The sequence below is a fragment of the Penicillium mononematosum genome (genome assembly GCF_028829835.1).
Source record: "Penicillium mononematosum strain IBT 11891 chromosome Unknown utg000001l:1.0-4488741.0:1.0-4491989.0, whole genome shotgun sequence".
NCBI classification, from domain to species: Eukaryota; Fungi; Ascomycota; class Eurotiomycetes; order Eurotiales; family Aspergillaceae; genus Penicillium; species Penicillium mononematosum.
This window is the reverse complement of record NW_026643271.1, coordinates 4188444-4209065: the sequence shown is the minus strand read 5'-3', so window position 1 is coordinate 4209065 and position 20622 is coordinate 4188444. Positions and strand designations below refer to the sequence as shown.

Here is a 20622-nt window from a genome sequence, read left to right as displayed (position 1 = left end):
CTATCCTAAAGAATACTTTAGTTCCTAGGGAATGTACTATATCTATCCCTAACTCTTTATAATATCCTAATTAATCTCTAGATACTTATAATTTAGCTTATTAGCTAATCCTTTAGTATATAGATTACCCGCTAATATCTCTTCTAGGCTTAGGCGTTCCTATCTTACTAAAAGATCTTCTAAAGGTTTATCCCTTAGGGTCGCTATCTAGGCTTATTCCTAGGTCATATATAGTTCTTTATATATCGCTTATAGATATTACCGTTTTTTATATAGTCGCTTCTACTTACATTCCCTTATATAGTATTCTAGTTTCTTATATATAAAGTAGAGGTTCTTCTTATAACACTTATCTTACTCGTTTTAAATAGCGTCTAATTCTATTAGTTTTAGACTATATAGATTATTATTTTATAGTAGCGCTTTATCGCAGCGTCTATTACTAAAATAGTTAAAGCTATACGATTTACCGCACTTCTATTAGTCTATTTCTTATCGTTTATACTTTCATTTATTAATATAGTTATCGATCTTAACCGCGATCTTAATAAGTTTATCTAAAATATCTAATCTATCGATCCTAGCTAGTTTATCTTTAATATCGGGTTTAAGTCCTACCTCGAAGTATAGGGTATACGCTCGATTAGGTAGATTAAGATACGAAATAATCTATTAGAATTTAAAGGTATAGACCGACGTATTAGTTTATTATCTAATTTTCTATAGTTTACGTTTAGCTATTTAAATAGCGTCGATATCTCTAAATATTCGTTCTAAGTATTATCGGAAACTACTATAGCTATTAAAGATATCCGCTATAGTACTAGACTAATCTCTAAATGCTTTTTTATAATAATCCCTAATATAGGGTTTAAGCTAATTCTATATTTATCTATAAAGGTAGGTTAATATAAAGATCACTCTACTTACCTTAGATAGGAGCTTAGACTTATTTATATTAAGGTATATATCTATCTAAGTAAGGAATCCGCGAAGTTTAGTTCGGTTTCCTTTAAAACACTTAGCCTTAGGTAATATCGGCCTTTAGATAGTACTAGCTAGTGCTAAAGCGGTGACCTAAGTATATATCTACGCTAAATAGTCCTCGACTATAGTATTATACTTTTCCTACTACTAGAGCTTACTTATTAAAGTCTTTACCTACTCTTTTAGTATCTTAATCCTATTATCTCGTTTATTATCGGAATTAGGGTTAGTAGGCTTAACTACTAGCTTCTTTTTAGTACTAATATAAGATATATTATCGGTTAGTGACTCGAAGCTTAATTCGAGACGGTCTTTGTTGGTATAATAGTGTATATACTATATTAGTAAGGCATACTATGGAGGGAAGAAAAAACTATATTTATCTTACCGGTACTATCTAAGGCTACCCTAGATATATACTATATGGTAAGATTAATAATATAGAGAACCTCCTAGTATAATAATGAGATAATAAAGATATCATGAAGATATCATAGATTATCTCAGATTTGCCTCCTAAAAGGGGTTATAAAAGCATGCCTGATTTCTATCTCTGATGAAATGTAACTAACTTCTTAATTTATTCTGATCTCTATTACAACCCTATTTCCTATCTAGGATAAGTATAACCCTACTAATATATCTTATATAATCCTATTATATAAGATTATATAAGATAGGATTCCTCTAATAAGTTATAGTCTATATTAGACTATAATATATTATCTACTAAATTACTTATAGGTTATAAGCCCGGCTAGTAACCTATTTCCTATTTAGGAAATTAAGGTATATATTTCCTATTAAGGAAAGGCCGAGACTTTACCGATTAATCTCCGAATTATCTCCGAAATTTATATACTATATCTTAATATAGTATATATATCTATTATATATATACTATATCCTAATATAGTATATATACTTAAAGCACTATATACTATTAATAGTATATAGCACTACTCAATATTATATCTCTCTATAGCCTCGCTAGAGAAGATATATCTTCCTAAATTAAAAGGATCGGAGAATTATATCATCTAGTCTATTAGGGTAAAAGCTGCCCTAATAAAAGATGATTTGTATACCCCTATAGAAAGCCCTTCTATAGGAGTAAAGAATAATAAAGCTATATCTGTTTTAAAACTTTATTATAATAACAGACCACTACTATATCTTAAAGATATAGAAAGTGCTTATAAAGCCTAGCTACGTTTTAAAGCCCTATATAATCCTAAAGGGTTTACTACTAAATATTTAACCCTAAAAGATTTCTTTAATACTATATTAAGTGATTTTAACTTAATAGAGGAGTATCTTAATAGGGTTAAAACACTAGTAGATAACCTTAAAGGAAAGGGTATAGACCTACCTAATTAGGTAGTTATAGCCTAGGTCCTAAATAGTCTTAATAAAGACTATAATAGGTTTATTTAAAATATAACCTAATTATTAAGAAATAACCCTAATACGTATACTATTAAATCTCTATTTTCTAGCTTAATTAATAAAGCTAGAGGAAGAGAGTCTTACGCTTATAAGGGGAAGTCATTATACGAATATTATAATACTTAAATATAAGTATTAAAGCTCGTATAAAAATAAGCCCTTTAAAGGAAAATATTATTAGTATTATAAGGTTATTAGTTATAATACTAATAGCTACTAGCTATTATTTCCTAATTTAGCACCTAAAGGCTAGAAGCCTAGAGGTAAAAGGGCTAAAAAGGCTATTAAGCCACTTATTTTAGCTACTAGAGAGTCTTATAGAGCTAAATTAGCTAATAAAGCTAATAGCCCTAAAGATACTAATTAAGCTAAAATAAATGATTATATTATATCTAATATAGTAGATACACCTAAATCTACTATTAAAGATATTAATATACTAGATCTAGTTAATAAACTAGATAAAAATCTATATACTAGTATTAAAAATCAGCCTCCTAAGGAAGCTAGTGATTAACTACTAGATATAGATAATACTTATAAATATAAAGAGGTATATCCTCTTTTAATATATAGTACTATATTAAATACTAAAGAACCGCTAGATAATATAGGACTAAACCCTATAAGTAGAAAAGTGGACTTTATTCTTAATAGTGCTACTACTATTAGTACTATATACAAATTGGAATACTATTCTTATTATAAACCTACTACTACCTTAGTAAAGTGGGGTAAGGCTAATATAACTAAAGCAACTTATAAAGGTAATATATATATAAAATCTAATACTAGTTATATATACTTATTAAAGGACATATATTATATACCTAATTTAGGTATAAATTTAATAAGTATTTACTAATTATATGATTTAATAGCTTTATTTATAAAAAATAAAGCCTATCTATATACACTATTAAAGAAAATAGTTACTATTAGTAATAAGATAGACAACCTCTATTATATAAATACTACTATATTAAAGAAAACTATTAATACCAAAGTAAATGCTAAGACTAATCACTTTAGTATAACTACTAAAAGTGATAATAGTTATATTTTAGATAAAACTATTAAAAATAGTATTATTAATACTATTAAATTGTGGTATATAAGATTAGGGTATATTAATATATAAACCCTAAGAATACTCCTATTAAAACTCCTAGGGATAAAAATATCTCTAGAAGTAATTAAGGCTTTTCTTAAAGAAAAATGTAAGGTATATCTATTATCTAAAGATAATAGAAATATCTATAGGAAGTTAGATAATCCTACTAAGTATAAAATCTTAGATAGGATATATAGTGATTTAGGTAGACCTTTACTACCTACCTATAATAAATATAGGTATTATATCACCTTTCTAGATAAAAAATCTAGATATCTATAGATAACCTTACTATATAATAAAGATAATACGTATAAAGTATTTGAAAACTATAAAGCCTTAATAGAAAATATTACTAATAGGAGAATTAAAGAACTTTTTACTAATAATAGTAGAGAGTATATAAATAAGCAATTTAAATTAGCCCTAACTAAGTATAGTATTAACTATATAACTACTCCTAGTTATACTAAGGAGCCTAATAGGCTAATAGAAAGAATAAATCTTACTTTATTTAATAGAGTAAGAGTATTACTTATACAATTAAAAAGCCCTAGCTATTTATAAGGAGAAGTACTATAGGCTACTACCTATATTTATAATAGGTCTCCGTATAAAGTATTAGGGTATAAAACACCCTTTAAAGTGTTTTATAATAAAAGACCTAATATATAAAATATTAAGGTCTAGAGCTCTTTAGCCTATTATTATATAAATAGGTATAAAACTAAGCTATCTCTTAGAAAGGAAGAAGCTATAGTTATAGGCTATAGTGATTATAAACACTATAAGCTATAGGACTATAAAAGGCAAATAAGCCTATAGTCTAGGGATATTATAATATATAAGAATAAATTTCTAGAGAGACTACCTAGAAATATAAATCCCTATTATAAAAATAGTCCCTATAAAGAAACTGAACTTATAAACTCGGAGAAAGTTAATATAGATCCTATATCTATATCTCCTAATAAAGAAGATAATAAGATATTAACTAGAGCTAAGAACTCTAGAAGAATTGCCGCTAATCCTAATCATAGGATAGAAGTGCAAATACCTAAATTATATTCTATAAAGGATACTATATTAACTAACTATATTAGCTTAATTAAGACTAATATAGATAGTAGGTTCTTATTAACTACCTTAATACTATTAGAACCTAATAGCTATTAAGAAGCTATTAATAGTCCGGAAAAGGACGAATAGTTAAAGGCTTACTACACTAAGGTAGAAGAATTAGAAAAATAAGGAACCTATAAGATAATAAATATACTACTTAATATAAACCCTATTAAGGGTAAATAGGTTTTTAAGAAGAAACCTATAAATAATCCTAATCCGGATAAGGATTATATAACTAATAGTAATAAAACTATTAGATATAAAGCTAGGTAGGTAATTTAAGGATTTCACTAAAAACTAGGGGTTGATTTCCTAGAGACCTTTTCTACTATATATAGAACTAAGTCCTAGTATCTATTATTAATAATAGCTGTTAATAAAGGCTGATACGTGCTATAATATGATATTAAAAATGCCTTTATATATACTAATATAGATGCCGATATATATACTATCCTACCTATAGGAGTATATAAAGATAACCCTAAAAAGTGCTGCTATTTAAAGAAAGCACTATATGGTCTAAAACAGAGTCCTAGACTCTAGTATAAATATCTATCTGAAATATTAGCCAAATTTGACTTTAGAGTATTCCCCTATAATAAGGGAGTTTATATAAACTCTAAAGATTAGTGTATACTTATATATCACGTTAATAATATATTAGTTATATATAAAGATTTAGGCTATATAAGAAATATAGTAGCTAAAATCAGCTACTATATAAAGATAGAAGAAATTGGTATAATATTAATGTTCTTAGGTAATAATATTAAAATCAATTACTAGACAAAAACACTATATATAGACTAAAAGGGTTATATAGAGAAACTATTAAATAAGTTCTCTATATTAAATAATCCTAGTTATAAGCCTATTAAAATACTAGAAGAGCCGGGGCTAAAATTAAAGAAAAATAACACTAGTATAAGCCCTAGTGATATTAATAACTATTAGAAATAAGTAGGGTCTTTACTCTATTTAGCCTTAAAAACTAGGCCTAATATAACCTTTACTACTATATACTATACTAGATATATAAGTAATCCTAGTAAGGAGCATTTTATAGCCCTTAATAGGATATAGAAATATATACTAGTATATCCTAAATTAGGATTAGTATATAAGTGCTTAGGAGAAGACCTATATATAAAAGGCTATTCTGATTCTAATTAGGGTAATAATATAGATTAACAAAAATCTATATTAGGCTATATATTTAGCCTAAGCCCCTCTATAGGATTAAATAATCCTATTAGCTAGAATTCTTAACTATAAAAAACTATAGCACTTAGTAGCTATAAAGCTAAATATATAGCTCTAAAAGAAGCTACTAAAGAAGCTATATATCTAGCTAATATATTTAATTATTTAAATAAAGAGCTAGAATTAGGGTATATAGCTAGTATACCTACTATCTTAGTTAATAATAATTCAGCTAAGAAATTAGCTAAGAATCTAGAATTTTATAAGAAATTAAAATATATTAAAATTATATACCATTTTATAAGGCAAGCTATATTAGAAGGAAAGGTTAATATAACCTAAATACCTTCTAAATATATACTAGCTGACTTTTTAACTAAAAATGTTAATAATACCTTATATAAGTCTTATATAGATCTAGCTTAGCTAGATGATATATAAAGACTAAAAAGAGCTATAAAGCACTCTTTTCTATATGTGATATTTTATCCTAAAAAGGTTTTAATTATATATTAGTTTTTAATAAGACTTTATAGCTATATACACTATATACTATAATCCTTATAAAGATTATAAGGATTACGGGGGTATGTTAGTATAATAGTGTATATACTATATTAGTAAGGTATACTATAGAGGGAAGAAAAAACTATATTTATCTTACCGGTACTATCTAAGGCTACCCTAGATATATACTATATGGTAAGATTAATAATATAGAGAACCTCCTAGTATAATAATGAGATAATAAAGATATCATGAAGATATCATAGATTATCTCAGATTTGCCTCCTAAAAGGGGTTATAAAAGTATGCCTGATTTCTATCTCTGATGAAATGTAACTAACTTCTTAATTTATTCTGATCTCTATTACAACCCTATTTCCTATCTAGGATAAGTATAACCCTACTAATATATCTTATATAATCCTATTATATAAGATTATATAAGATAGGATTCCTCTAATAAGTTATAGTCTATATTAGACTATAATATATTATCTGCTAAATTGCTCACAGTCTTTAATATATTATATACTATTAACTAGTTATAGTTAGGTTAGAAGGGTTCCGGGTATACTTACCTTATACCGCTCGGGTTTCTAACGTTAACGATCTATACTCTTAACCGTACTATTACCTAATAGGCCTTACTATAGACTAGGTCCTTTCGAGGTATCGAGGAACGGTACTAGGTAGAGCGCCGAATAGATCTATACTAGGGTATTAGTCTATTTATAAGTGTTATTAAGTTATAATTAAGTAAAAGAGTTATTAGTAATCTAAAAGGTAGATATAAGTAATAATATATGATTGAAGACGAAGAACTAAACTAAGTATATAAATAAGTGTCCTTATATATTCTTTATTTCCTACTCCTAGCGTGACTCTCTAGAGTTACCGCTAGAGTCGCTATATACTCCTACGTATACTTCTTAAAGTCGATGTGGGAGTTACGGTCATATGTCCCTAGTTCTATATATAGTGGTTCCTAGTATAGGTAATATCCGATACCTTAAAGTATATACGTACCGGAAACCTTCTAGTAGTAAGTCTGATTAGGCTTCATTATACTTTTACTCACTGAGCGTGAATGGGTTTCTCTTTCCTAAATATCTAGGGATACTAGGGTATTAGGTACTGCACGTGATCTGCTGATAGATAGATTGGTTGGCTCTCGGTGGCCTATCTATGCACCCGTGGGGGTACCATCGATTGGTGACGGGTAGTTCCGTAACATGAAATAAGTGTGTATTAGAGAGAGTAGCTAGGTATTCGACTATTTAATATATTAGGGGCTTATAAAGTAGCGCTAAGCTTAATAAGTGACTTCCTAAGGCTAGTAAGTGATATTTAAGGTAGCTACTATCTATAAAGTGTAAATATATAAAAGATAGAATAGAAAGGTATATTTCCGGCTAATATATCCCTTTAAGAGTTACTCGATAGGCGCTCAGACTAAGAAGTTTCTTTATATAGCCTATTTATTAATTAAGTTTTTAATATTAACTAAGCCGAGCGAGTTAACAAATATTTTATAAGTTTATAATAGAAAAAGCTTTATAAGACTATATATTAGTATATTAGTAGTAGTAGTAGTAGTAGTAGTAGTAGTAGTAGTAGTAGTAGTAGTAGTAGTAGTAGTAGTAGTAGTAGTAGTAGTAGTAGTAGTAGTAGTAGTAGTAGTAGTAGTAGTAGTAGTAGTAGTAGTAGTAGTAGTAGTAGTAGTAGTAGTAGTAGTAGTAGTAGTAGTAGTAGTAATCTATTAAATTAAAGACGAACCCTCGGGGGTGTTCAACCACCCCCATCAATAATCAATCAACCATCAGATTCTATTGGACATCTTCAGTACTAGCTAGTACATCGATTCCTTACCCCGACATAAAAGAGTAGAGAGTACCATTATACTCAGAATAGGCCAAAGAATCCAGAGAAATGGAAATCACTATTTACCCTGTATTCCCTATATAGAGTCTAATCTGAGAATCTTCGACTACAACACTAACCTGTCTGGGAGTTTTCGACCATATGGATATACGCCAATACCTTTTGTGAATTTCGGAGGACGATAATCTTCAAAGTTGAATATCTTCGTTAGGAGGTAGGATAAAAATAGTTATTAGAGTGATCTCTTCTTCCTCTATCTTCTATGAAAAGCAAGGGCTAGAATAACAGGTTTTGAACGATACCTAACAGTTCCAATTTGCCTTACAAAGCTTGAGTAAGTCGAAGCCCACCCCAACGTCTTGTATCCATTGCTTCCGTCACCACCCCCGAGCCGTCGAAGTATGCCTGTTGACTACTGAAACTAGGAAAGAGCTGATTGTTGAGGCTGACTGGCATCATGGCTGATGACTGCAAAATGCTAATGGTATGGCGTCCGTGGAACGTTCGTCGGTTGCTGCCTGGATTCTTGCTGCCGCTCATGTCCGCACAATGCACATTGTTGAGGATTTTGACGTGGCTCATTCGAGTCTCTGATAGACGTCAGTTGATAATTCTCGACTTGACCATAGTTTCTTGGGAGCACCGACTTACTGAAGAAGCTTCTTCGCGACGAAGTAGCCAACAGTGCCGAACAGACCGATCTTGAGAAGCGCCATCCCTCTTCTGGGTCCGTATGCTCGCAACGGAAAGTTGGCTCGAGCAAAGACTTGTCTGGCTTGAAATCGACTGGATCGGCGAGTAGGATAGTCCATAATTTGTTGTTGAATGATTCCTTAAAACCTCGCAGGTGGACGACGAATGTTTATAGGTACAAACATCCAAGACGAGTCCGGAACTCCGAGGCCGATCGGGGTCGGCTTTCCTTTTGAATAGCTCGGCCGCGGACTCGGCCTCGGGTGTGCAGCAGCGCCTTTGCGTACATCACCAACGAACAGCATCGGACGTCCGATCTTTTACTCGACGTCGGGCATTGCTAGCGACAGCATGTATGTCCGACCTCCTTTCATACGCAGGATTTGGCCTCATGCCAGAGGTATATAGCACTGGCCATATTCTTTAGAATCGGACTCGTTATTCCTGTCGACGTCACAAGCACAACTATCTTTTGCGCGCCCTATCAAGCACCCCATAGCAACTATGCACGACGACCGCACTGCTGAGCTCGAAAAGGGCAGTCCAACCTCTTCAAGACAATCGAGTCCAACGGAACCCAAGCCTCAAGCATCTGGCCCACCAGCAGCACCTGAAGGAGGCACAAAAGCCTTCCTATCGCTACTCGGAGGCTCCTTGGGTCTTTTCATCTCATTTGGATGGGTCAATTGCATTGCTCTGTTCCAAGCTGAATATGAGACCAACCAGTTGAAGACCTATAGCAGTTCGGAGGTGTCCTGGATCACTTCGTCCGAATGTGAGAGCCTTCTTCCCCAACCGGCCGTGAAACAACAAGCTCATTTCAATCTAGTTTTCTTCATGCTGTTCATGTCACCGTTATCTGGATATCTATTTGACAACTATGGACCACGATTGCCGATCTGTATCGGTGGATTGATGCACGTGTTTGGCCTCATGATGACCAGCTTGTCAAGCAAATACTACCAATTCTACTTGGCACAGTCGATTTGCTCAGGAATCGGCACATCGCTCATTTTCACTCCGGCAATGACTTCGGTTTGTGTGATCACTCTTGGAACTTATCGCGCATTTTCTGACAAGCTTCACAGCCTATGACTTACTTCCGAAAGCGCCGCGCTTTGGCAGGAGGATTGACCGTTGCAGGCTCGAGTCTGGGTGGTGTAATCTTTCCCCTCATGGTCAACAACCTCCTTTCGGAGGTCGGCTTTGCATGGACGATGCGAATCTGCGCTTTCTTGATCCTTGGGCTCTGGGCTATTGCCATGCTCACCATCTCCTCCAACTTGCCTCACACTCGCAAGGAATTCAACCTTGCGAACTACCTTTGGCCTTTCACGGAATTCAACTTCTTGATCTTGTTGACGTTCTGCTTTTTCCTTTACTGTGAGCCGCCTATCATTATGTTTCATCGCAACACAGCTAACCGGAGTTTAGGGGGGATTGTTTGTCCCTTTCGACTACCTTGTCCTGTCTGCTATGCATAACGGAATGTCAATGACTATGGCCTACAATCTGATTCCCATCATGAACGGAGCGAGCTTTTTTGGACGTACGATTCCCAATGGACTTGCCGACAAGTACGGCCGTTTCAATGTGCTTATCATCATGCTCCTTTTCACTGGTGTCATCACTCTGGGCTTATGGTTGCCTGGTCGCAGTAACGCGGCCAACATTGTCTTCGCCGCTTTGTTTGGTATCGGATCTGGCACCACCATTGGCTTGACACCGCCCCTTGTGATGACTCTCTACCCACCTCAGGAGATCGGGTTTCGAATCGGGTTAGCTCTTGCTACCGCAGGTATTGGTACCCTTACGAGCCCTCCGATTGCTGGTGCAATTGCAGAGACAAGGGGAGGCTCTTTCCGCTTTGCGGCCTTGTTCAGTAGCGTGAACTTCATGGTCGCGACAATCTTTTTGGTGTGGCTGAGGGGTAGAGTTTCTGGTTGGAATCCCCTCACAAAAGCTTGATGCCTAGATAAGGGCACTAAGCGCGGCAGCCTGCTGCAATTATAACATCTGGTGAAGAAGAGGAGACTGGCGTGGACGCAGAGAAACATAAATCGGCACACGCGTGATATGAACACGATCTTATGGCGGGATGGCAGAATCCCTTCTGTGTAAATATCGAGATTTTAGTCATACATTTGGATCAATCAACACGTAACTAACTTATTATCAGCGTAACTATCATGAATACTACAGTGTGAAGAGGGGAACGCTCGTTGGCTGTACGCTCTGACGACGCACGAATCGGATATACTCAGCAAAACCCACCACGACCGAAGGTCGCCCTCGGAGAGTAGTGGATCCCTCGACAAAGGTCAAGAGTGAGAGATGTGTGTCAGTGTGTATTCTCTAGCTAGTGCCAAACCCGTATTAATATGACCTTATCCGAGCAACCCGACCGACATTACATTCAGCTATGGTTGCGTTAAGGTCCCGAATTTAAGTCCGAGATTCGAGAGTAGAGTATCGGGGATGATATTTGACCATAAGTACCCCACGGAGCTGTACTCACTTCATCGAAAGAGACCTCCGAGTCGACAACTACAATGCAGACGATGTGACCGCCGAGAAGACAGTCGCACGGGTCCTTGGCGGTATGGGCTCACCCTACCCGATTTCTATTGATGAAGTCACTGCAACCTCCATCTTCACGCCGACAGTAGCTCTCGCCGAAACGTGGAGCGGAAATCATCAGCGCGTCTTCCTTGCCGGAGATGCTTGTCATCAGACAATTCCTTCGGGCGGCTACGGAATGAATATGAGCCTTGCTGATGCTTGGGATCTTGGCTGGACGCTCGCAGCTACTGTTCAAGGCTGGGGTGGCACTCACTTGATGAAGACATACGAACAGGAACGTCGTCCTGTGGCAGCGCTGATGCAACACTGGAGCAAAATCCACATGATGAAACTCATGGGGCTTTCAACAGCTGTTAAATTGGATCCGGTCATGATCGAATCCATGGATGAGCGCGGCATAGCCCTGCGTGAGGAAATCGATCAGTACATTCAGCAAAACGATGACCATAACCAGAGCGCGGGTACCGCACGTGGCTTTGTCGGACGGTAGCGCCATTTCCGATGGATTCGGGAAAGGCTTCACCATGGTCGCGTTTCTGCAGAAAGAAGCAATAGCAGCCGGAGACCAATTTCAGGTGCCCATCGCACTGGCCAGTTTTGAAGAAGCAGCACGCCAGCACAGTATTCCTTTAAAGAGCCTTTGTTTGATGAATGGGACTCATGCGTTCCGAATTTGGGATGCTTATCTTGTCCTCGTGCGGCCTGATGGATTTTCAGCGTGGCGCTCAGATAGTCTGGACAAGGTGCACAATGCATCACAAGTGTTGCTTCAAGCAACAGGCCATACTTCACCTTTGTAAGCAGACCCTTCCGAGACAGAGACGATCGAACATAGAACAGAACGGAAAGAATTAACCTCAATTAATCACGATCTTCATTTCGCAACGTAAATCGTCGTGTGAACTTGCTCTATCAAATAGTTGGAACCAAAAAGGCCGAAAAGTCCAGGTAGTTGGAGTCCTGACTTCAGTCAGTAGTGCTAAGTAAGAGGCGCATATTTGGTGATTTGTACTCACTATTGCGCCAAAATCCAGGCCGTCAAGAAGCCCATTATCGATCACGTCTTGCGACACTTCTCTGGGAGTGTTGGCGGCCCTATAGGACTGTAGTACATCGTAACACTCCTTCAGGCTGGCTTTTGCAGTGTTCAGCACAGCAGACAAAACGGGTTGGCCGCGTTCCATGGCGTATATCTGGGAAAGAATGCCAGCAAGAAAGATGTAGCGTTTCAACGTAGGATGGCCCAACTTTACGATCTGTAGTAATTGTTCGCTGATGTGTTCCAAAAGTCGAATGATGGGCGCTCGCTGGCCGCGCGCCAGTTCAGCGAGAGGATCAAGGACCAATGTCTGGTTGAGACCAATCGAAGCAGATGACGGACCGGAACCCGTTTCCTCCAGCTGAGACACAACCTCCAAGCCCAAGACTGAAATTACGTCCAGGCTCAAAGGTCCGCGAAATGACCCTGTGCTCATCACCATCAACTTGGACAGATCATCAAGAGAGTCTGCAGGTAGCCGAAGTCGCTCGGCATAAGTGGCGATAATCATTGCAGACTCCTGACAAACCCTCCGGGAAAAATAGAAGCGGGGATCCTTTTGCGCTTGTAGCATGAAAGGCCGATGCAGAACCAGAATATACCGACGAATCTGCATATCAAGGAAAGCGTGATGCATGCTTAGGAATTGCGACCAATGCGACCGACAATAGCTTGCAAGAGTACGGCAAACTGTCTGAAGTTTCGTAGCTAGCTCAATGGCCATTTCGTATGAGTGCTCTAATCGCTCGTTTTGGACCGCCCTGACAACTTCAAGTCGTATCGGCAGGGACTGACGCATGAGAATTTGTATCGACGATTCCGTATAGCTTGTCAACGGTTGTGGAGATGGAGACTGTTTGCTGGCTGGATCTAAATCAGCATCGCTGACATTAAGAGGCATATGATCGTCAAAGTCTTTTGAAGAAAGAAGCAAAGGGATGGAACAGTCCATGGAACCATGGATTACGAGCTCTAGGACTGTTGTCCAAAGGCTCCTTCGTATCCCGGCTTGAAAAGGAGACAGAGAAAACAGTTGTGGATCTCGGTGCAGGCCCATAGCCATAGCCGCCCGAAGTAGACCACTTTCCGACAGCCACGGTGAACGGCCGACTAATGTTATCTGCCGCGAAACCAATAGAAGACAGAAAATTTGAATTCCATCAAGATTGTTGGTAGTTTTCTCTGACGGTCCAACCATCCAGTATTGAGCAGCTTGTATCCAAGTATGCCGCGAGCGCTGTAGAACTTTGTCGTCGTCGTTGCTGAAGACGCTTCCAATGGCCAACACCAAACCCAACTTGATTGCAAAGTTTGTAACTACAGGCTGCGGCTGGCTGAAGTATTGTTCGTATTCTGCCCAGAATGTGGGAATGTGAAAACAACGATAGATCAACTCGAAAGTCCGCAGGTAGTGATTCACTAGTCGGTCACAGATGGAACGTGCCGGCATTGTACTCAGAAGTTGAGGAACAGGGTCATCCATCTGCGGTGCCTGCTCATTTTTCATCGTGAGTCGCAAGTTGCGTATCTCATTCACCGAATCGGCCAGCTCGGCCTTAGTATCCACGAAGGTCAATTCAACGTCACTGTCCCCAAAATGGCTGACTCTGAACTATTGACACGTCAGCCAATGTTCAATCAGTCAAGGTGTTCATTAGAAAGGAGCTTCAACGATACCTTCTCAGCAGTGTGCAGCCAGTGGCTTGAAGGAAACAGTTTTACCTTCTTCTGGTTGTGACGAAGTCGAGGGATGACAGACGGAATTGTTAGAGACTTATCTCCCGTGACAACTGAAGGCGCAGGACGAGCTTGGGAGAGCTCAGCAAGCCGCTGCTCGACATGTTGGAGGCGATCAGACAATGCCAGCAGCGCGAGATGATTGTTGCTGCTGCTGCTGAGGCTGTGCTGCTGGGGATCGACTTCTGGTACAACCGAGTGCTCAAGCTGCTGTACACGTCGCTCTATGCTCCGAATTCGCTCCGATTCATTCGTTGTTCGTTGCCTCTTTGCAGGGTGATCGATGTTGTTGTTTGGGGCAATGCTGAGCGAGCGAGGAACTTGTTGTGGGACAGTATTGCCCTCGCTTCCACGGTCTTCCAGGGCGAGACTGGGTTGTTGCTGATCTCCTTGATATGTGCACGTCACCGAGGTTCTGGAGACTTGACAGGCTGAACATGGCGATTTGAGATCGCAACGTACTTTTCGGCGGCGGCACGGGTCGCAGGATTGCACAGGTCGGCGGCTCCGGCGTGCGGGTGAAGATGCCGACCGGGTACTGCCAAAGCTCTGGTCCTCAGCCATCTTGACGACAGTCCAAATTGCAGGTATTGAATGCGCGGTCAACGGACATCAATGATGTTGGAAAGGTCGGAGGGAAATCTCGGGGTCGGCAAGCTGCTGAAGTGAGGTGCTGTTCCATCTTGCTCTCGGACTCGGGCCCGAGTCCGGGCTCGGGGCTCGGACATAAAGCCCAATCCACATAGGGTGTGTGAAACGTGCATTGCTCTACTGTATGCCGTAGAAAAATAGGCTTGCTAAGCATATCACGTTGCAAACGTCATACTATGATCGCATGGTTGAACATCCAAGGGCTTCGAATATTTGGCGTTGAAATGCCCCTATTGACATGTTCAATATATACCACGAAGTGCAAAGCATATCGCAAGGCCGACATAGTTGGTCATCTTTGCATCGCTCCTGTCCGGATTAGTTAGATATACGTAGCTTGAACCCGCATATAAATCCCGCTGCAACCTCGAGACTTGCATCACTCTGCCCGTTGCCGAGGCGGGAATAGTATACTGTATACCCTATGAAGTAGCCAAGCTAGGCAGTGATTCGTCTGGTTTTTCGCCAACGAGAAACACGCTTAGACTCGGGCGATGTAAGCGGTCCAATCAGTGTTAGGGATCGGCCTACACCGTCTCTGCTGCATGCTCTACACTGAACGTCTACCGGGGAGCCGAACCTACCCCTTAATACTTGAGGTTGATAGTGAGCCCGGGAAGCCCGTGGAACTTCAAATTGTGGCTTTAGTGAAGACTTGAGGTCATCGCCTTCGAATTGGGAAGAGAACTGGACCTGTGTTCTGGGTCGCTGAACACCTTATGTGTGAGTCGGATATCGGGGGTTCGTCCTCTGAGGAACTGACGATGCTTTGATATTTATGAAGACTCGGCATTGACTTTCACGCCAACCTTGGAGGGTTGGTTTCTTGTTCTGTCGAGTTTATTCACGCATTTCTGTACCCGCTGACTCAAGGCCCGATCACGGTTTTATATTTCCTTCAGCTCTTGGCATCTCACAGTTCACTTTTTCTGTTTTGTTTCGGTGTCAAATTTTCCCACGTGCCTTCCAGCCAGTCGAATAGGCAAACGTGAGTAATAGATATTACAGATACCCGATATTTAAGCCTTTTCACATGGCATACAGCAGAACGATCCTTGGCGGCGATGCCCGCTGCGGGGGAAAGGGTCTGGGGAACTAACCGAGGCAGATACGTGGAGAACGTGGAGGGCGTGAAGAATGCAGATTTAACATTGACGCCAGATCCTGCCAGTTCTTGCAAAAAGCCTTTGCGTGCAAAATCCACAAATCCACCATGGATGCCATTAAAGGCTCTCTGGGTCAGGTCCTACTCCAAACCACAGCCTCCTGGGCTCACATTGTGAGCGAGTACTCGCCCCAGAAAATCGAGTTCGTGGGCACACTTCTCGCCCAGGTCCTTACCTTCTGGCTGCCATCCATATGCTATATGCTCCTCGAAGTGATAGCGCCCTCCTTCTCCGAGCGCCACAAAATCCAACCAGCACCCAAACAGCCAACCCGTCGCGAGATCGCACGCTGCTTTATGGTCGTGATACAGAACCAGATCATAGCATCTATACTTCATCTGACATTGCTGTCCGCAGCCAGCCACGCTGGCTTGAAATCAACATATCGCATCGAGGCATCCCTACCAGGTCCAGTCGAGGTCCTCCGCGACGTCTTTCTCAGCCTATTGATGCGCGAAGCGTTATTCTACTACAGCCACCGAATCCTGCATATACCCAGCCTCTACATCCCCATCCATAAGAAACATCACCGATTCACTGCTCCCATTGCGCTGGCTGCTCAGTTCGCCCATCCGATTGAGCACATCTTCGCTAATACATTGCCCATCTCTCTGCCGCCGCAGTTGCTGGGGAGTCATATCGTGACCTTTTGGATATTTTTGGCTTATGAGCTTGTCAACACGGCGACGGTTCACAGTGGGTATGATTTCTTTTGGTACAAGGCAAGAGCGCATGATCTTCACCATGAGAAGTTCAATTTGAATTATGGATCGTTGGGGTTGTTGGACTGGGTGCATGGGACGAATAAGTTGAAAAAGCATCGCACTGTATGAACATTGTCATTGATTCAAATGTTTGGTAGCTCATTTTGTGCAAATCAATCTGGATATTTGTTTCCGCTGGGGACTACCTGGGCAATATCGGCGCGGCCAATGATGCACCATGGATTTGTCCCGTGTATGGGGTGTGGGAACGCTCTTTCCTTCCTCGTTTCGTGACTTCATTTCCTTCAGTTTCTTCCTTCACATCATTACAACATACTAGGTATACCTAGGTAGCCGGCACGACACGACGAACTCGGAAACTGCAGCCCTTCCAAGGTTGTTCCCACGTGAGATATCCGGAGGTTCCAACCTTGGAAGGTTCCGAAGACAATGAGATCCATGGTTCCATGGTTGTTGTTCTTGGCAGAAGTTGTTTGGGAAGGCGGTAAATGAATAGTAAAAAGTCCACTATAAATATCCTGAGACAATCGGCTCGGAAGAGGAAATAAATTGCGGTCGCAGTTTCCCCCCCTCTGGCAACGTTCAGCTTCGTCTATGTTGTAGACGCTCAGGATATCCTAGCTTATTCCAAGCCACGTAGCTGGGCTGGACCACGGGTCTGGCGGTCGAGCCTGGGGATGGCAGTTTATAACTAGTTGACAATGGCATACCCAATTAATGAGACAATCTGAACTTTAGAATATGGATCTCTAGAAATCTATCATTTGTCGGTCTAGTCGAGTTATGTTACGCTACGCACAATGTTTGAACATTTGAAACATAAGATGCGTTGTCCGGAGTAAGAGAAATAATAGATCATTTTGATGCATATACGGGGGTCTGGGCACTGTAAGTCGAGTGTCTCAGGTCTATGTATAGAGCGTTTGGAAGTGTGTCTCTGGGCAGGTGGGTTTGTGGCGTCGAGACAAGTGTTTTAGCGAATAAAAAAGCAAAAAGTAAACGATCGGATTGAGTTTTTGATTGGATTCTAGAATTTGGGCACGTTTGACATTGGACCCCCTATAGTCTTGACCCCCTTATGTTGTAGACCCTTAGAATAATAATGTTGGACCCCCCAAAGACCCCTGAAGTGCGATCGACTTTGCCTAGATGGAGATGCGTCATCGCCAAGCTAGGGTTATCCACTCAGGGTTTGATGGAGGCAGCAGGATAGATTTCATAGTACTTCGTAAGTTATGTAGGGATTGCATTGGATAAATATGGTGACACACGTAGTATAATACGTATATTGTATATTGTACCTAACCATCATCAGTTGAATATGTTAAAAAGGAAACCTTGGAACAGTCCAAACCAGAAACAAATAAATAATATAAATATGAATATGAATATCAACCAATCAATGTCAATCATTCAGGGTCATCTCCACATAAAATCCACCGTAATATGACCCCTTGCTGATCAGAACAAGCAGCCAATGTATAGCCAATGTACATCGGACCCTTGGCGTAGCACAGCCCATGTTACCGGAGGGGTCTTGGCCATTTCCAAAACCCTTTATCCCTTGCTCTCTTTTCCCTTTTCTTTGACCTCACTTTCGTTTCTCAGTCTGTCATTCACTCTCTTTTTAATAATCTGAGCGCATATTTTCCCACTCTCGTTCATACCTTTTTTTCGCTCTTTTTCCAATTTCATCATGAAGTCCTCCGTCGCCTCCATGGCCACGGCCATCACCATGGGCGCCTCCACCGTCCTCGGTGCCGCAACCAACCTCAAGGCCCGTGAAAGCGACATCACCCCCATCACTGTCAAGGGTAATGCCTTCTTCAAGGGCGATGAGCGCTTCTACATGCGCGGTGTCGACTACCAACCCGGTGGTTCTTCCGACCTCGCTGATCCCATCGCTGATGTTGAGGGTTGCAAGCGTGACATCAAGAACTTCAAGGAACTGGGCCTGAACACCATTCGTGTCTACTCCGTCGATAACTCCAAGGACCACGACGAGTGCATGAACGCCCTCGCTGAAGCCGGTATCTACCTTGTCCTCGACGTCAACACCCCCAAGTACTCCCTCAACCGTGCCGAGCCCGAGATGTCGTACAACGATGTCTACCTTCAGTACATCTTCGCTACCATGGAGAAGTTCGCCAAGTACGACAACACCCTGGCCTTCTTCTCCGGTAACGAGGTTATCAACGACGGTCCTTCCTCCAAGGCCGCTCCTTACGTCAAGGCTGTCACCCGTGACATGCGTACTTTCCTCCGCGCTCGCAAGCTCCGCGAGGTCCCCGTCGGTTACTCCGCCGCCGATGTCGACACCAACCGTCTCGAGATGGCCGAGTACATGAACTGCGGTACCGATGACGAGCGCAGCGACTTCTTCGCCTTCAACGACTACTCCTGGTGCGACCCCTCTTCCTTCACCACCTCCGGTTGGGACCAGAAGGTGAAGAACTTCACCGGCTACGGTCTTCCCCTCTTCCTCTCCGAGTACGGCTGCAACACCAACACGCGTCAGTGGCAGGAGGTCAAGGCCCTTTACTCCACCAAGATGACCCCCGTCTACTCCGGTGGTCTGGTCTACGAGTACTCCGAGGCCGGCAACAAGTACGGTCTGGCCAAGATCGACGGTGACAAGGTCACCACCAACAAGGATTACGATGCTCTCAAGAAGGCCTTCGAAGCTACCGAGAACCCCTCCGGCAACGGCGGCTACAACTCCACCGGCGGTGCCTCCGGCTGCCCCAAGATGCAGAAGCCCAACTGGGATGTCGACTCCGACTCTCTCCCCGCCATGCCCGAGCCCGCCAAGAAGTACCTGACCGAGGGTGCCGGTAAGGGCGATGGCTTCGCTGGCAAGGGCTCCCAGAACGCCGGTACCAAGTCCTCCGGCACTGCCACCCAGGGCTCTGGTGAGGTCTCCGCTGCCACCGGCGGCTCTGCTGCTTCCAGCACCAGCTCCGAGGGTGCTGCCGCTAGCCTCAAGCCTTTCCAGTTCAGCTTCGCCCCCGTTACCGTCGGCCTGGTGACTGTTGTCTCCACTGTCTTCGGTGCTAGCTTCGTCCTCCTGTAATGCTCCTACCTTTTATTAAGGGGCTTCATATCCTTTTTCGATTCTCCCCCACATGTATCTTTTTTTAACTGGCTTTCATCTTTTACCTTGTGATAATTGTCGCTTGGGCTTTGCAAATTGGGGCGAGATGCTTTCTAGTTGGTGTATAGCTGTCCTTAGTATCTACGTCTAGTGTTCAATGAAACGGAGCTGAACTGCTCATATATTCCGGTCTTTGGTAGTCAGCTGCCGTAGAAGTAACCCAATAATTCCACTCTCGCGGTCATCCCAGCATTCATTTGTGTTGGATATGGTGTGTGGATGATACTCCATACTCAATGTGGAGTTAGAATTTCACTTCATACGACAGGGGTTCGCATGGGAACCACTCTCTGCTCGAATAACCAGTGTTGTCAAAGGCATGTTTCCACTGAATTTGCAAGTCACCAGTTAGCCACTCTTAACAGATGCTGAGGGGATACGTAACTACTAGGCGTGACCTCGTACGCCTCTTATACGTACTCCGCCCCTAGAATTCCATTTCAATAGTATTGATAGCCTTAATGCTACCAGTGGCTCATTGGATTCAGCTTACAGACACATGCTCTCTTGAAGATTTTGCGTGAAATGTCTTTCATTGGTACTCTGTCTTTTGAAGGTTATATAAAAATCCTAAATCATTAAGGCCAAAACATCTACTATATAAA

General features: G+C 40.8%; 8 protein-coding genes across 8 annotated transcripts; 5 read left to right on the top strand and 3 right to left on the bottom strand.

Moving 5' to 3' along the window:
• Positions 1–7965: 7965 nt before the first annotated feature.
• Positions 7966–8410, bottom strand: N7519_001606 (uncharacterized protein; the record flags this gene model as incomplete). Its single annotated transcript, XM_057288384.1, has 2 exons — positions 7966–8144; positions 8389–8410. 2 exons carry the CDS (start codon positions 8408–8410, stop codon positions 7966–7968), a joined length of 201 nt encoding a protein of 66 aa, XP_057154467.1.
• A 185-nt stretch (positions 8411–8595) lies between these two features.
• Positions 8596–9081, bottom strand: N7519_001605 (uncharacterized protein; the record flags this gene model as incomplete). Its single annotated transcript, XM_057288383.1, has 2 exons — positions 8596–8859; positions 8921–9081. 2 exons carry the CDS (start codon positions 9079–9081, stop codon positions 8748–8750), a joined length of 273 nt encoding a protein of 90 aa, XP_057154466.1. The 3' UTR covers positions 8596–8747.
• A 292-nt stretch (positions 9082–9373) lies between these two features.
• On the top strand, positions 9374–10891 carry N7519_001604 (Major facilitator superfamily domain general substrate transporter; the record flags this gene model as incomplete). The annotated part of the gene is made up of 3 exons (XM_057288382.1): positions 9374–9997; positions 10051–10161; positions 10397–10891. Coding segments are annotated over 3 exons (1230 nt in total), but the record flags the coding sequence as incomplete, so codon positions are not given.
• A 673-nt stretch (positions 10892–11564) lies between these two features.
• Positions 11565–12035, top strand: N7519_001603 (monooxygenase; the record flags this gene model as incomplete). Its single annotated transcript, XM_057288381.1, has 1 exon — positions 11565–12035. The coding sequence occupies one exon, from the start codon at positions 11565–11567 to the stop codon at positions 12033–12035; it is 471 nt and encodes a 156-aa protein (XP_057154464.1).
• A 34-nt stretch (positions 12036–12069) lies between these two features.
• On the top strand, positions 12070–12345 carry N7519_001602 (uncharacterized protein; the record flags this gene model as incomplete). The annotated part of the gene is made up of 1 exon (XM_057288380.1): positions 12070–12345. One exon carries the CDS (start codon positions 12070–12072, stop codon positions 12343–12345), a length of 276 nt encoding a protein of 91 aa, XP_057154463.1.
• Positions 12346–12457: 112 nt separating this feature from the next.
• On the bottom strand, positions 12458–14885 carry N7519_001601 (Zn(II)2Cys6 transcription factor; the record flags this gene model as incomplete). Its single annotated transcript, XM_057288379.1, has 3 exons — positions 12458–12505; positions 12562–14196; positions 14262–14885. 3 exons carry the CDS (start codon positions 14883–14885, stop codon positions 12458–12460), a joined length of 2307 nt encoding a protein of 768 aa, XP_057154462.1.
• A 1300-nt stretch (positions 14886–16185) lies between these two features.
• On the top strand, positions 16186–16971 carry N7519_001600 (sterol desaturase family protein; the record flags this gene model as incomplete). The annotated part of the gene is made up of 1 exon (XM_057288378.1): positions 16186–16971. The coding sequence occupies one exon, from the start codon at positions 16186–16188 to the stop codon at positions 16969–16971; it is 786 nt and encodes a 261-aa protein (XP_057154461.1).
• A 1588-nt stretch (positions 16972–18559) lies between these two features.
• gel1 (1,3-beta-glucanosyltransferase gel1) lies at positions 18560–19936 on the top strand (the record flags this gene model as incomplete). The annotated part of the gene is made up of 1 exon (XM_057288377.1): positions 18560–19936. One exon carries the CDS (start codon positions 18560–18562, stop codon positions 19934–19936), a length of 1377 nt encoding a protein of 458 aa, XP_057154460.1.
• Positions 19937–20622: the final 686 nt, after the last annotated feature.